At 32.1% G+C, this 18,347-nt stretch overlaps 1 protein-coding gene across 1 annotated transcript in view; it reads left to right on the forward strand.

Annotated features, from left to right (window-relative positions):
• Window positions 1–1,952: 1,952 nt before the first annotated feature.
• The window catches only part of LOC111086016 (atrial natriuretic peptide receptor 1-like), a 21,334-nt gene continuing 4,939 nt past the window's right edge, over window positions 1,953–18,347 (forward strand). The window contains exons 1-4 of the mRNA XM_022387264.1: window positions 1,953–2,559; window positions 4,629–4,795; window positions 5,656–5,790; window positions 10,633–10,744. Of these exons, the coding sequence (XP_022242972.1) occupies window positions 1,953–2,559; window positions 4,629–4,795; window positions 5,656–5,790; window positions 10,633–10,744 (1,021 nt within the window). The remainder of the gene's footprint in view (window positions 2,560–4,628; window positions 4,796–5,655; window positions 5,791–10,632; window positions 10,745–18,347) is intronic.

Genomic DNA, 18,347 nt, shown 5'->3' on the forward strand with positions numbered 1-18,347 from the left:
CTATATCTCTTGATCAGCTGGAATCTTTAATTTCTCTTGAATTCTAAAATTACCTCTCTTGCTTGCCTGCGTATATATTACGATGGTAGTGGCGTCATTGCGCAAGGCCAGTGGTTTATTTCTACATGATGAAAACACTTTCCTCTTCATGGGAGGACACCTAGCTGGTCCAGGTATTTGTTGTCTTAATTATAATATCAGTATATAGCAGGGAAGGTCTTGTTAGCAAAAAATCTGATGTAAATTATTTGTTCTACAGATCTCATAAAGGATCTCCACACCTTTACAATCAGTCTGCTCTTTTTGGCATATTTTCACATGATTTTTGAGTGAGAAAAATTGACCAAGATTGTAGTTCACTTATCTTGGTTGATAGCTCAAGCGTTAAGTCCTGGAATGCTTTCTGAAGTGTTGGAGAGCACTCTGTAATTAACAGAAGGGTTCTCAAAACCAGTAAGGAGATTCTTTGATCTCACTTTCAAACCAGTTTGTCTTTCATCTTCTTTACAATTAGTTTTATCAAAATTCAGAGACATCTCTTGGAATGTATCATACTAAGTGCACGAGAGAGAGAGAGAGAAATACTTCAAGAGAATTAATAAAGCTAACTAATACATTTTGAATGCTTAGACCCTTTTCATCATTCAGCACCAAGTTCTTGCTTAATCTACGAGATCTGTGATGTTCGGAACTCCATATAGAGAAGGCACACAAACACTAAATAACTACAACAAAAGAGGCTTGAAGACCTAGTATGTGGAGAAGCGAGTGTAGTGATTTGTTACCAAATTAATGAGTGCAATAGGATTCAGTGATAAGAAGCCGAGATAAGTGCTTCATCATTAAATGTTACACTAAAGACAATGTCTGACTATGGTATGGTGTAGGTCTATTGGATTGAGTAGAAAACATTGATTTAAAAAACATATTTAATTGTAAATTAAAAGAAAATGTATTTACCAGTGGAAACTGCAATGAAAATGTAAAGTAAACTATTCATCTTATTAAACTAAAATTAAAGTGATATTAAAATAACAAAACCACTATGCACACGGTCAACAGAAAGAACAATAACCTTATTGAGGAATAATGCAGACCAACCTCTATTGGCACATCTTAGCACACCAGTCTCAAAATGTCAAACTGTTCTAGAATCTCAGTTCTCTTTATAACTGGCCAGCACAAGAATATTGAGGTGTTTTTGTTTGATTCCAGTGGCAGTTAAAGCACAGATAGCCTATTGTGTAGCTTTATGCAGCAAAACAAACGCAAAAAATTTTAAATAATTATATCCTATTTCAGTTTCGATAAAAAAAAAAAAACATTCTATAGGAATATATTTAACAAGCCTCCTAGTGGCACAGCGGTATGTCTGCGGACTTACAACGCTAGAAACCGGGTTTCGATACCCGTGGTGGGCAGAGCACAGATAGCCCATTGTGTAGCTTTGTGCTTAATTCCAAACAAACAAAAACAATATTTAACAATATTAATGAATAGTTTCAAAAACCACTTAAACTAATATAAGATATATTTTCAGTTAATGTTTACTTCCACTTCTATAGTCTTATGTGAGTACTTTGTATATATTGCCGTATTGCATGTTTAGAATTGTTTTCTATTAGTAAGTTCGACGTCCTTTTTTCTTAGCGTGACTCTTCCTCATTTACTTTTTAGAACAGATTAAATGCTGACAAACATGAAAGAGTACCATATAAAAGAAAAACATATCCAACCAAAACTACAAATAGAACAGTGACTTACAAAACAAGTTTCATTGGTCAAAACCGTAACTAATGTTGTTGCTAGTTATTTTACTCACATAACTCCAATCTCAGAGTACAATGAGCACGAATGAGTTGAGATGTTTCTTCTTCGTTGGTTTATGTTTGAACTTATTGACTGTAAAAGTAGAATCAAATGACATAAAATCAAAATATTTCGCCCACAACATGTGGGTAACGCAAATAGTTGGAATATTCACCCAGTTCGACGGTGAACTTCAGTATGAATATTCAGTTATCAAGTCAGCTGTTGAAGTTGCTGTTGAAAAAGCAAAGATCAAGTATCCTGATATAACATTTGAATTTACGGCATATAACAGTTCTTCAGCAAGCATTAACGACCATGCCGTAGTAATAGCATCTAGAGAACACTATGAAAGGCATGTTAGTATATTCATTGGACCCAGCGCTACACAAGAGCTAGAACCTGTGGCAAAAATGGCTGCAGCCTGGGGAATTCCAATTTGCACAGCGGGAGGAATGGACGTAGAGTTTCTAAACAAAATATTATATTCTACTCTATTAAGAAATGGTATAGTTCTGTCCCGTCTCGTTCACTTTATCATGACATATTTCCACGTCCTGGACTGGCACCGGATTGCTGTGCTATCTGACGAGACCGACAAGTGGGGATCTCTAATACACAAGAGCATGAAGAAATTCTTGACAGAAGTTGATCACGAAGTTAGGACGTATTTCCAGTCATTTTCTCGTTATTCCAGAGTGAAAACAAATTTTACCTATTTGTTATCAGACTTGAGAAAAACGGCTAGAAGTAAGACGTTACAGTTAGGGGTTTTATTTCTTTGTCGTAGACTTACAACTAACCTTTTTAGATTCATCTATTACTGTAAAAACGTAGATTAGTAAAAACAACAAGGTTAATGTTGAATTACAATTCAATTACATGATTCCTGTTAACACGAGTTACAATATTTTGTGAATAACTATTTCGTATATGTTGTGTCATATTTTCAGGTAACGCTAATCATTGTTTTTTTAGAATAACAGCACTTGCTATTCTGAACCGAGAGGTGTCGATTTAATCATGAGCTAATTTTAAGATTTTTAATTTAGTAGGTATTTCTTATCTTGTAAAAATCAATTTTAAAAAGAATTAGAATATATTAAAGTGTGTGTACATATATATATATTACAAACAAAAGTGTAGAACCTCTAGACTAAAGATGTGAGCAAAAATCTCATTGGACAGTAATATATACATGTATATTACAAACAAAAGTGTAGAGCCTCTAGACTAAAGATGTGAGCAAAAATCTCATTGGACAGTAATATATATATTACAAACAAAAGTGTAGAGCCTCTAGACTAAAGATGTGAGCAAAAATCTCATTGGACAATATAACCTTTAGTACCAAGCACAAAATAACAAACTTTTGGCAGGTATTTTTTTCATTATGATGAAATAAGACATTATTTAAAAAAAAGAATGAATTATCAACAAATATAGCCGTAGATAAACAGCGTGAAGAGCAAAACAAAACTGAATGATCTTAATTAAAATATATCTTATGAAGTCAAACTTTAGGAAATTAGATTAAAATTTAAATCCTACGTTTGAGAAGTCATTGAATGTCAAAAAACAGAATTGCTAGTATAATCCTAATCAGCTAAATAAGTTATATTTTAATAACTAATATGAGTATTATATTACAAGCACTGTTTGTGTAAGTTAGGCACAAAGCTACACAAGTGGTTCTCTGTACACTCCCCACCACGGGTATCGAAACTCGGTTTCTAGCGTTGTAAGTCCACATACATACTGCTGTGCCACTGGGGGGTTACAAACAGTGTAAAATGTTAACTTTTAATTTTAGTAGCAAAAGACTTAGAATACAACATTAGTACATCTGTCTATTTCTCGTTGATTATATCTGTTAGTTTTGGTAGTAGTGAAAGTTCTAGAATATAGCACTACTACATCTATCTATTTCTCTGTGATTAATAAATGTTAGTTTTGGTGGTAGTGAAAGTTCTAGAATGTAGCACTACTACATTTGCCTATTTATTGTTGATTATATCTGCTAGTTTTGGCTGTAGTGAAAGTTCTAGAATACAACACTACTACATCTGTCTATTTCTCGTTGATTATATCTGTTAGTTTTGGTGGTAGTGAAAGTTCTAGAATACAACACTACTACATCTGTCTATTTCTCGTTGATTATATCTGCTAGTTTTGGCTGTAGTGAAAGTTCTAGAATACAACACTGCTACATCTGTCTATTTCTCGTTGATTATATTTGTTAGTTTTGGTGGTAGTGAAAGTTCTAGAATACAACACTACTACATCTGTCTATTTCTCGTTGATTATATTTGTTAGTTTTGGTGGTAGTGAAAGTTCTAGAATACAACACTACTACATCTGCCTATTTCTCGTTGATTATATTTGTTAGTTTTGGTGGTAGTGAAAGTTCTAGAATACAACACTATACATCTGTCTATTTCTCGTTGATTATATCTGATAGTTTTGGCTGTAGTGAAAGTTCTAGAATACAACACTACTACATCTGTCTATTTCTCGTTGATTATATCTGTTAGTTTTGGTGGTAGTGAAAGTTCTAGAATATAACACTAGGAGATCTGTCTGTTTATCGTTCATTGTTCAACGTTTATATAAAAATGAATTATTAAATATAAAGAGTGTATAATAAACCATTTACTGGAAAACATAAATTTTAATAAAATCACTTTGTATTCTAGAGTAATTTTTCACTTAGTTGTCAACTAAGACATTGATATGCTTGAGAAAACCGATAAACATAAGTTTACAATAACACAATAAGAAACAAATCTGAATCACATTTCTATTTCTCTACCTACAAGTTTTCATCATTATTGGAACTGGACAGATCTTGAGAGAAATCCTTTTTGCAGCATATGATCTTGGAATGAGCAACGGGGAATACGCTTTTCTGAGCGTTAAGCTTTTCAACAACAGGAAGTCTTTCGGGGAATTCACGTGGTTCAAAAAAGACGATCCTCGAAATGCGGTAAATTTTTATTTTCTAAATATTTTTGAAATTATGTATGAAACTACCGAAGGAAAAATATGGCATACATGGAAATAATTTATCAATTATATATATAAGATTATGTACAATTAGTTTTTATTGTTTTATTTATATTTCGGATCTTTTGATCTTTTATGAAAACTTTAGAAAAAAAATAATTAAGAAGCATTTGTTCTTCGGATGAGAGCATATTTTTACTGATCCTCGAATTTTTATAAATTGAACATTTTATTAATTCCCTTTTATAAATGAGCAAAATCAATATTCACCAACTTATATTCAATGACGAGTCAAGAGTTTACACCTCTGTAGACCCATTTTCTCGTTTACGCCCCTAAATCTACTTTAAACAGAAAATGTTTTCGTTATAATATTATTTTCGTTTAATGTCGTATTCCTTAATGAAACTAACTGTTTTTGTATTAAAAACACATATATTCTATTATTATTTGTTGATTCAAAGAGATCAAGTAAATAACGATCAAACAAACCTGAGTCTTTCAGAAAAAAACTAATTTAGACATTTTTACTGGTCCTACGTCTTTCATTTCTATATTAGTTAAATTGCCATCCAGCTTCTTTCAAAATATTTACAATTACTGTTGATGTTTCTCACTGGCTGTAATCTGAAAACAGATTATGAATTTTTGATATATATACATCCGAGTAATATTTGGTCTAAATTTGACATTTGAAAACTAAGTCTTGAGAAACTAATAATTTTGAAACTAACCAATATAATATATAACTTTTTCACTAAAAATCACATTTTATTGCTTATGATCCGATGCGTTTTTATGGCTCGTCCTGACCTAGCGTCTTATCCTAATTATTTTTAGGATGCCCGAAAGATATACGAAGCCCTATTATTGGTTACGGTTCAAGTTTCAGCCGACTCTGAATATAGACAGTTTGTTCAAGATGTAATAGAACACTCTAGCAAACAATTTAATGTTAGTGTGGAAGAAGAATCAGTAAGTACGAATATCTACTTGATTTTATTGATAATATCAACATTTTAATATACAGTTCTAATTAGACTAATGAATATCAGTGTGGAAGAAAACTTGATAGGTACAGATATCTACTAGTAGTAGTGAAGTTTGGCTAAACTGTTTGACTTTTACATACCATTGACTCGTTAGACGTCCCTTTACCTGTGACCTATTACACAGTTTTACTTAAGATGTGCTCTTCATACCATTGACTCGTGTGACGTCACTTCACCTGTGACCTTTTATAGAGTTTTACTGAAGATTGTGCTCTTCAATGAATTTGGATTGTCCCACTGGTTGTGAAAAGTGTTTAGACGTGTCATGACCATCTTGAATAGTTGCGTATCCCCCTGGTTGTTTTCGGATATGACATAATTATCTTTGAAATGACACTCTCTAGTGGATACAGCCATCTTGGATGCACCTTTTGGTGATGGTTTCAAGTTTTTATGGGATGCAACGATCTTAAATTATTCCTCTGGTGGTAGGTTTAGACATAGTATAGCCATTTTAGCTAAACACAATGATCTTCATTGGCCGCAACCATCTTTGATAATGGAGACAGGACACATCTTTTATGGTGGAACCACCATAGCAGAGGTTTTAGACATTTAGAAAACAGGAACAATCATGATCTAATAACACCGTTCATGAAGGAACTTTTCAACTCATTTAATTTAAATACATAATGAGACAGAGAAGACACCCCATGCCTGTGGTATAGAAATGACATTAGTGACAACACTCTGAGCTTCTGCTAGATGATCATATGTCTGTTGATGTGTTAGTGTGGTGATGTCTGTTGATGTGTTGGTGTGGTCAGTAAAACATCATTATACTTTCTATATGTAAATTACAACCATATTACAACATCGAGGAGTTTAATTTGTATGGTTTGGTCATACAAATTTACGTGTATTCAATTATAAAATCATGGTTAGGCTATTTATATGTTTGTGGAATAGTCTGATATACAAAATAAAAATTAGATTAAGCTTAAATTGCATGGCACATTTTTTATATATTTTGCTCTATAAGTACTCATTTATAATTTAATTGGGTGACTCAGAGCGTTTTATTATGATTCAAAATGGTACGTTTCTAGCTTCAAGGTAAGTTTAACAAAATAACTACTAGCTGAATTACCAGTGAATGGAAAAAGCAAGCATAATTTTTTGTTACGTTAAATATTCATACTGAAACACGTTATTTTGGGCGGTTCTATCTTATTCATTATGGCCCCACAATTAGCATCTGTGATTACATCTTAATATACGTAATAAAAAATAAGCCTAATATATTTTCAAGTCTAATTTAAATGTATATCAATGTAATAGGTTTAATATAAATATATATATAACTTTTTTGTCCAATTTAAGTGCATAACTATGTCTTATTCAATTTATGTAAATGAATAAATTTCATATTTTATATTCATGGCAAAGCTACTATATCTTTATGTTTCTAATACTATGTTACTATGTTTCTAATTTTAAACTATTGAACAAAGGGAAGACAGCCAATCAGCAGCATCCTATCACCCATCGTCCAAGTTAAGAGATTGACAATTACTTTATCTTATAATACACCCACAACTTAAAGTACGCGAAATAATATTCAGTGGTGTCTCATGGATTCGAACACTGGGGTAATCAGCTTCAAAAGCCAGAAATCTACCACAGGGATAATTCAAGCCTTGCAATGGATTAAAATATATATATAATTACTTGTATTTTTCAAAACTATTTATTAACATTAAATTTATATGTATTTCTATCATAAGTTTTAGCATCATATATACATAAAAATAAATTTCAGGTGATAACAATGTGTATATTGTACTTATAGGTCTAATAGTTTACCGAGGCCATGATTCGGTGACTTCTGGCTTGCTCGTAACGTATCAAATTAAATTTACTGGCGTTTAATATAATTAAATTCAAAAGTATGCGTAGCTGTTTCTTGTTTATAATTTTTATACAAGGTGTAAAAAAATTATTGTTCATATTGAATGACTCACAGTACAAGAGACGCTAGTGAATGTTATAAAGTGTACTAATCATAATAGTTTAGTGTCTATTTGTAATGTATTCTGGTATCCCGTAGGTGTAAGTGTATTGCTACAACACCCCACACACACACAAATTGCGGGAACATATCAGACAGCGGCATAACACAACAAGCATAAAATTGTTGTTGTTTTTAAAGTAGAAGCCCATCTACTCAAAACCGAGATTGGTTATCTTTGTTTTTAACTTTTAGCCCAAAATGTCTTTTGATTTTTATCCAGATCTTCTCTCAAGAAATAAATCTAGATAATGCTTAAAATGGCATCGAAATTCACTTTTAAACCGAATATGAAGCTATAGGATATAGAATGTTTTAGCTATGTACGAGTAAGATTGTTAATAATTTACATCATACTAATTCCATTCACTAATCATGATGAGTTTTTCTGACCTCTCTAAGAACAATATAATTACATCATGATTGTGTTTGGCTGCAATTTATCTGAACTCATCACCGGGGACTCAACCAAAATGGTTAACTCCAAATGAGGGCAAATGACGTCATCAAGGCGAGAGTCATGTAAAGGTCAGAATTCACAGCAATTTAGTCCAACCCTATTACCACTCCTTTTTAACGTTATTGATCATCTACAATTATAATACAGCGCTCTAATACACGATCTTATAACACTGTGAAAGAAGGCTTAGAAATATGAATACCTACTCCACTCAATAATGATAATAATACTCAACTACTTTCTTCTCTCTTGTCTTGGTTAATACTTTATACGCTCGCCTAAGTTTAATTATTAATTAGTAAATTATTATTATTATTGATCATTAAATATTTTTATCCTACATCTCGCCTGCTAACCCGTTATCGTCTCCAGGGAAAGCCTGAGAATGACTATTCTCTGTGTTGATAGAGGTCGGAATTCATTCATGGGTTTTCCTAATCGAAGTCTTTTGTATGTCCACTCGACTGATATCTTTCCCGTTAGAACTTGAATCACTTAATTTTTTAAATCTTTTCAAGAGGGGTACCCAGGTTTTGCTAATTTCTATGCTGGGTCGCCTGAGTGTGTTATTATGTGTGGTTCATATCGTTATCCACATTCACAGGAGATGCTGTAAATGGGGTTTTATCCCTCCATTGGGCCTTTATATGGTTTGGAGTGTACTAATTGTAGTCGTATTGGGCTATGGCTTCTGAATACCATTCTGACTTTTGTTGTTTACACATTTTCTGTATGTTTTTAGAGCGACTTCTGAGAATGGAGAATATGGCTGTAAGTCAGTAATTTACTCTCTGTTTATTCTCGGTGCAGCCTGAGCATTCTGGGGACATTCTCTATACAGTAGGACCATGTTAAACTGTTCTACAACTGAATACTTTATCACTATTTAAATTACTGAAGGACAACTACAGCACAATTACATGATTCTGCAAAGTTCTGATTTTGCACCTAAAATATAGGTTTGTGGAACCTTTGCTATAATAAAACTTTGAACAACTGTAGCATGACTCCACACGTGTGGAAGGGTTGCATTTATATCAATACCTCTTATTTTTGCTATTGACATTTTATATACTATCCATACTTAAAACTCTGACTGACATAACCTTGGATGACCTTGTTGATATAATCTTGACACGTCAATTATATTCCTGTACCTCTTCGTTTCTAACTTATTTTCCTGTCATGAAAAATGGTAACTAGTGAGTTACGGGGATATTTGGTCTATGTAAGACAGATCTTAAAATATTAATTATAGCTTAAGCTGCATTTTTAAATATTCAGGTGTACTACTTTCCGGACTTTCTCCAATACTACGTCTAACTTTCTTTAATTTTGTCAATATTCTCATTTCTAATCTGTCACGTGAACGTGACATTTTATTGAATAATTTTTGCAGACACTTTTTATAGTTATAACGCGTCTTGCGTACTTATCTTCTTTGAAGTTCACATTCATTGAAAATGGGAAATATGTAGATGTATTATTTTCTGCGGATCATAGTAATAAGATAAATATAAATATGATAAAACAGTGACATTTTTTCACGTACACCATTCAGACTGAAAAATCATTTTATGTTTGTTTCTCTGTAATTAAGCACAAACTTGCACAATGGAATATCTGTGCTTTGCCCACCACGGGTATCGAAATCTGGTTTTTAGTGTTGTAATTCCGCAGACATGCCGCTGTGCCACTGGGGGACCTCATTTTATGTTTAGTAACATTAATTATCAGACATATATTCCATAATTTTCATTGACAATAAAATTATATTTACTCACCAACATACTAAAATAATAATCTCACTATTATGTGTGAAAAAATATGTTGAAACGTTGTTAATGAGTTACATATGTCTCTATTATGATCATATTTTGAAAGCTACTGTGTATCAGTATTTAATATTTTAAAGGAACACTCAGGGAGATAATTGTATTGAAAACGTTTTCCTTTAGTCTTGTACGATTTCTTTTTCTTCAGACTATACGTATACTGTATGATAAACTAATACCGTTTACCCGTGCTTCAACGTGCTTTATAACAGTAACATACCTAGTATACAGTAACAGTTTGGAAATGATATATTTAATAACCCCAACATCTCTACTTTCTTGTCTTAAGCGGTTTAGCATTCATTATTGTGTCTTTCATGATAGAAAATTCACTAAATTTGTATCAATGTTCTCCTTCAGCTATTTGTCGACTTTAAAAAGTTGGTCATCATGGTGGAATATATGTCTTTTCATAATGATTACCCACTGTCTATAAATAGCATGTTTTTCTTTTGGAAGGTAAACGTCATAATTGCCGGTTTCCACGACTGTGTCATGATGTATGCTGCTGCCTTGAACAAAACTTTAGTTGAAGGTGGAGATCCAAGAGATGGATATACTCTAATCAGAAGTTTGTGGAATAAAACATTCGAAAACGGTATAACTTTATATCATTAACTTGACGTTTCTTTTAATTTACAGAATGTAGATTTCACATATACATTTGTTCTTTAGGAAAACATAAAATGAAGGGTTTCAGCTTAAACACCGGACGCTTCCTAACATAAAACCTAGTACAGTTTGCTGATTGATTCAATATGACGTGCTTATAATTTAAAATAACAATTAATGATACGTGTATAGGTACATTACAAGCCAACCTATATCTTTTTCTTTTATGGGCCATACTAAATTTAAAGTATCATTTAACTCAATTTCAGACCATTTGAAATTGTAATACGTAACAATTCATATATATATATGACATGAGTTTGAAAAAATAGAGAAAACAACAACATGTTAAGTATTTGACATTACTTGGGCAACTATTTTTTCTTTTACTCTTCTATCATAAGTTAAATTCTACTTTGGATTTAGTAGTTAAATTGTATTTGGATTTAGTAATTAAATTGTACTTTGGATTTAGTAGTTAAATTAAAGCCGATATATAGTCACTTTACGATATTTGCCAACAAGATGGATACACACCGTTTTCGTTTTTAATACAAATATATTTTAATATACAACCAATAATACAATTTACAATAACAGTTATTACAAATAGTTATTACAAACAATGATTTATATACAAAAGTTTCACAAACTTGCAAGCAATATAAAGTCTTATTTCTAGTGTGGAACTTTCTTGATATCCTATTAAGGATTGACGATGAGTGAGTTAAGTTCGAGTTGACGTAGATACAATTCACTTAATAGAGAGCTAGCTAGCTCTGTAGTTCTCGCTAATCACACGCCAATTATAGGTCGAGTTTCTTTTACAGCTGAAGTTATATAATATCTTCGTAAAAGTACTAATGTCTGATGTGAATCCACTGAAGTTAAATGATTGGTAATGTTCAAAATTTATAAATGTTCCTGATCAAATATCTAAAGTTTTCCGATTGATAAGCGTTAATCACAATTATAGCGTTCGAGATTTATAGTATACCAAGTACCAATAACATATATACTGTTTTTTGGCGCGTCGCGTTGGTTATATTTATAGGCGTGTGGAGAGTTTCTCGAAATTTCAATTTTATGTAACAATACTGACGCTAACACTAGTGATTACATACACATATAGGCGGGAGTTTTGCAATACGTATTTAACAGTATAAGTTATGTACATTTCTAAATATAAATTTAATTTAAGCAAACATCGGTATTAACATAAATATATAATAATAAATCCGTCACAATTACCAGACATAAACCAATAATTGCTACTACTATATCAAAACAGCAGACATAAACCATCAATTACAAAATAAGTACCAGTAATTATTAGTGTTATAATATCCATTAGAAGAGAAATACTAACAGCGAGCAATAATATACCAAAAAGTACTAGACCTAAAGTCTTAATCACAAATAAATCATCATCAATAACACAAAGTGATGCTCTAGAGGTGAACGGTAATATTACAAAGCAAATTTCAAAAGTTCCCTAATATATCTGGAAGTACCACATACAAACTAACAATTATAAGACAACAAGCAAGATATATCAGTAATACATAAAAAATAACCAGATATAAAGCATTAATTACAAAACATTTATCAGTGATATATGAAGAATAATCAAGCTATTATAATAATGATCTAGTAGTTACAAAAACAATACTAAGAGTTATCAGTGATACACCAACAATATCCATATATATTTATATATATATATATACCAAATATTACCAGAAATAAAGCTTCTTACTTTAAGGATGATCCATTATGTATATGTGTGTTTTAGTATCCATCACCCATATTTGGCTAGTTCGATTACCGTATATTTTGGTACAGTAGCTGAAAACTGTCTTACGGTGTATTTTGGCTACCTTGTTTTAGGAGTTTTGTCCGACAAAAGGGATAAAAAAACGCTCTAAAATATGGTACATTTCCATTTTTTATAGACTTTGGCTTTGAATTTAAAATACAAGTATTTAATTAATTAATGAGTCAATTATTACTTTTCACAAACCAGGTAATATAACTGTCATCTAATGAGACCATTAGTAATTTAATAACAAAAGAACGAAAAGGAGGAACATTATCTCTGTCATTGTCCTTTATACAATTTTTGCATCCTTAATGGGTACGATCAGCTAGTTTATTATAAACAAAATTTAAAAAGTTATCAGCAATACACTAAAACTTACTAGCCATGTAGTATCAGTTGATAGACAAACACCAATAGTTATCAACAACAGAGCAAGAATTAACAAACACAAACCAACAGGTAAAAGAAAAATACAATGAGTTACCAGTAACAAGAAGTACCAAACATAAACCGTAAATTAAAAAAACAAATAGAAAGTGTTATCACTATCACACACACACACAATAACCACCATTGCTTATAGCATTGATTACAGAAAATACAAATAATTATTTATTATACACTAGTAATTACCAAACATAAAGCATTTAATAAAAAGCAGACATAGGTAATATGCTAAGAAGTGAGAGAGTAATATCAAGAGTAATACAGTGGAATTCTGAGATACACTATTGCCACACAATATGGGATAGGCCCGCTAATAACAACAGGGTCGAATGGGAAAATTGCCACGTTATCTGACTCGTAAATCTTCACAGAGTTTTTAAGTTGCATAAGAAATAAATAGACTGGCTTTTAAGGACTGTGAAAAAGTATTTATTAAATACAACAGTGTGCGTATCTGTTTGAACAAGTGGACGATCATTTCTGCTGTATGAGAGACTAGACCTTCAGCTTTTCTTTTGTTTAATCGAATCTTTGCAGAACTAGTCATTATGAAAGCCAATTAGAACTCTATTACGATGGCATTACCACATAACTGATCACTCTCTTCCTGCATTAAAAGATTGTATTTTTACAGGGGATATGATATGATAGAGGGACACAGAAAGAATACAAGGTCTCGCTAGAACCAAGAAACCACAATGGCCTTCTGAACTAAGTGCTTTTATACCATCACTACATAGCAACAACTACCCTAAAAAATTCGAAAATTAATTCAGCACCTATCACTAAAGATGGTGGAAATGTACATGATATACTGAACATAATATACTCGTATTTCACAATTCTACCTTCTCATTATTTGCAAAAACATTTTGTTCCTCAACAACGTTGTTTTATTGATTTCATAACTACTTTAAAATGTTCAATCCATCATTGTGCGGATTTTTTTTCCATTTTTTATTATATTAATTCTTCTATCTTTGATAGGTATGTTTTGCCAGACAACTGATTTATTATCCTGAAGGTTGTTCTTGTGTAATTGTTCGATGTTGCTTCTTCTTCTTCAATCAGTTTCCTCTCCAACAAATTTTGCTTGTCCTTTCTAAAAGTTTTTTTCACTTTTTTATATTCGTCCTTTAACCTATCGTCTGCACCGGCTTGGACTCTTGCCTTTTACATGACTTTTCTTCGATCAGTTAGTTTCCATGTGGGCCTCTTTTTCTTTTAATAGTGACTTCAGCACTTCTCTTCACTGCTTCTTTGTATTCCACTTCTCTTCCACTCCTTTATTTTCGTCCTTGTTTAATAATACTTCAAACTTATCTTGGAGCTCCAATTGATATTGGCTACTTAAAACTTTCGTTTATAAAGTTTTCTTCATAAAACGGCTTTATTAGATGACGCTTTTTGTTTAACTTCTTAAATTTCAATATTACTTTTGTTACGTATTTGAATTTCAAATATTCCGAATCCGAGTCAACTGATAATTTAAATTTAGTGGTTAAAATTGTACTTTGGATTTAGTATTTAAATATTTGCCGATATATTAGTCAATTTACGATATTTGCCAACAAGATTGATACACACACCGTTTTCGTTTATAACACAAATACGTTTTAATATACACATAAAAATACAATTTACAATAACAATTATTACAAATAGTTATTACAAACAAACATTTATAAACAGAAGTTTCACAAACTTACAAACAATATAAAGTTTTGTTTCTAGTCTGGAACTTCCTTGATATCTTATCGAGGGTTCACGATGAGCGAGTTAATTACGAGTTGATGTAGATATGATTCGCCAGGAAGCTAGCTAGCTTTGTCCTTTGTCACATTCGCTGAATTTTTGGTCCGTTGAAGTTAGGTAATGTTTTTGTAAAAATGCTAATGTCCGATGAAAATCCACTGAAGTTAAACGATTTTTAATGTTCGAAATTTATAAATATTCCTGGTCAAATATCTTAAGTTTCCCGATTGATAAGCGTCATAAAAATCACAGTTATAGCTTTCGAAGTTTATAGCACACTGATTATAGCGAACTACCAATATACATTCACTTTGGCGCATCGCGTTGGTTGTATAAGCGTGGGAAGGTTTTCTGGAAAATTCAGATTACATAACAGTACTGAGCTATATTTAAACGTTTACGTATATAGATATATTGTTGATTCTCATTCTTGAGAATCTTCTACAACTTTGGAGAATAGGCAGGAGTTTCGCAATACATACTTAACACTATAAGCTACGCATGTTTTAAAACATAAACTCAATCCAAATAAACGTTGACATTAAAACAAATATATAACAACAAATTCGTTACACTTTTTATTCACCAAGTAGTGATCTGAGCTAATATCCGCTCCTCTGTACACCTTCGTGTCAATTACGGATGAGCTAAACCATCTGCATATGCAAATGTAATCTATTTCGTTGTTAGTATTTCCATCAGGAGACTTCCACATGTATTTGTGTATTCTCTTGTGCTTAAAATAGGTGTCAGTGATTTTAATCTGCTTATTTTGACAAAATTCCAACATTCTGGTTCTATTGTCATTCAGTTGTTTGCACCCAAAGAGGCCAATAACATATTCAAAACACTCTCGTCTATTAGATACCTGAGCATTGAAATCACCCATAAGTATTACCAAGGCATAACTTGGTACCCTATTTATTACGTCATTCAATCTGTTGTAAAATGCATATTTTGCGTCCTCTTCATCATTATGTGTTGGTTCATGTAGTTGAATTATCGGGGTGTTTGCATGCTGCGATTGAAATCTAGCCATTATTATTCTTTCAGACACAGATTTTTCAGCTAACCAATGCATTCGCAACTTCTTTCCTCATCAGTATTCCTACACCAAGCCTTTCACTTCCCCCAGAGTATATGAATGCTTTATTTTCCATACTAATTTTGTTATTGCCTGTTCATCTTGTTTCACAAAGTCCCATGATGCTAAGTTTCAAATCGGATATATGCTATAGCATGACTTGCTGTACGAGATTAACTTCGCCGACAAGCATCTGCAAGATCTTGACATATCTGAAGCTATTCAAAAATTATAAAACCCAAATGGTCCTTTCACTGGTACAGTAATGATGAATGGTTTTCAGGGGCTTTTGTGGATGCAAAGGAACTTGCAGTCTTTTTTCGGCTATTCGTGCAAAGTTACACATGCAGTTCGTAATTCTGAACCGATAGAATATAAAGAAGGCAGCTTGTCAAAATCTTCCATTGTGAACTCAACTGGTCAGATCATTATTCGCTATTTTTTGGGGATGGTGGTGGTGGTCCACATTTGCATCGTTGCATATGCAACCGTACCTGTAATAAATGGCTTGTATATTGTTGCGTTACCATGGTAACTAAGGTGGTATCCCTATCACACATATTAGTTTTGCTACCAGTTTAGCATTTAAGGATTCTACTGGCTAGAAACCTTGCAGACATTACTTCAGAAAATGTTAACTAACATGGCCACACTAAAAGAAAGACTGTTAAATAATATTGTCACAATAAGGACGTGTGCTGTTTTGTATATTGACGTACCTCCCGAGTGGACCCCTATTATCATCCAATGTCATATATGAAACATCTTAGACACCTGGGAATAAAGTTGCAAGTGATGAGTATTTTCAATGTTCAGACTCGTTCATTTATAGGAAAGGGCTTAGTCACCTATTGATACTATTGTGATTATAAGATTAGAATTGCCTTGTGCACATGCCAGTGCTAATATTTACAGAGTTGGCGTTACAGAACCAGACTATGTGGACGTAACTTTTGAGGAACAGGACGAATATCTATTTGTAGTTAAAAAGTCAGTATCTTTGTACAGGAAGGCTCAAATAAAGTAATGAAACTACAGTCATAAACAGCAGTGTAGACAGCAGAAATCGACACATGTAATAAGTTACAGAATGATGTTTTCCATGTGACAATCCTCTCACTCTATATTCTGACATCAACTGTTACCATGATACCAATCTGGTTATTTTAGATTAACTCAGATTTCGTCTTTAGTGACACTTTGTACTTCAGAAGCACTAGACATTTGGGTGGGTCAGGTTTTGTGGTAGTATGGTTAGTGTTGAAAGTTCGAATCAATAGATATATATCATTAGGCGGTTTATCATACATCGAATTACCTACAAAGATACAAGATAAAGAAGTATTAAAGTTGAAGATCAAGAATGTTCTATGTATTGTATATCAGCATAGTTGCATCGAGTAGATAGAGAAAAATCACAATCCACAACGAGTTAGTAATTATAATAAACCAGAACAACTGAAAAGTATTAAAGAAGCACTCAAGACCCTGTTGCTATAAATGATATCCCAAAAGTTCAAAAGAAGATGAATATTTCAGTAAGTGTCTACAGTTACGATAAAGAATGTAATATTTATCCATTAAGTATAACTGAAAATAAACGAGGCGGCATGCTACTCTTTTATATGTAAAAATAAAGTTAACACACATTACTGCCAAAAGTCAAATAACAAAGCATGTAAGAAAAATATATCCGTGTGATAAATTTCTGCAGTATTTTTATTCAGAAAAAACATGAAGAATCCTGTAAAAGTGTTAGACAAAGGAAACTGTGAAGATTTAGTTATAAAATTTAAAAATATCAATAATTCACCAAGAGTTCCTTTTGTTATATATGCCGATTATGATTGCTTAAATATTTGTTATCTAGATCCCTCTCGGAATTATACAAATGCTTATCAAAAACATGAACCTATGAGTTTTTGTTATTATATCAAGTGTGTTCATGTACATTATATAGATCCTGTAGTTTATAGTGGAACAAACAGACAAACTAAATTCGTTAAATTGCTTAAAGGAGAAGTTGCAGAAATAGAAAAGACATATGGTAATAATAAAAGAATGGACGATTTAACTAAACAAGAATTAAAAAATAATGATATTTCTCCTATCTATAATCAACATAGGTGATGAAAAGAAAGTTCAAGACCATAATAATTTAACTGGAAAATACAGAGGATCGGCGCTCATAATAGCCGTAATTTGTTATAGAAATACTTCATTTATTTCAATATTTATTCATAAAGGTTTGGAGAGAGTTTACGATACAAAACATGGAAGAATATTCATATCTTATGTAAAGACTGATGTTTTTATATTAGCAGATATTTTATTATTCAGAGATGTTTATTTTGAACATATAAATTATACACTGCTTAGTATTACACAGCACCTGGTTTATTATGGGATGCAATGTTAAAGATGTTTAAGGGCCATGCTTTCTTGAGTATCGAA

This window comes from Limulus polyphemus, unplaced genomic scaffold (genome assembly GCF_000517525.1).
Source record: "Limulus polyphemus unplaced genomic scaffold, Limulus_polyphemus-2.1.2 Scaffold785, whole genome shotgun sequence".
In the NCBI taxonomy this organism is placed as follows: domain Eukaryota; kingdom Metazoa; phylum Arthropoda; class Merostomata; order Xiphosura; family Limulidae; genus Limulus; species Limulus polyphemus.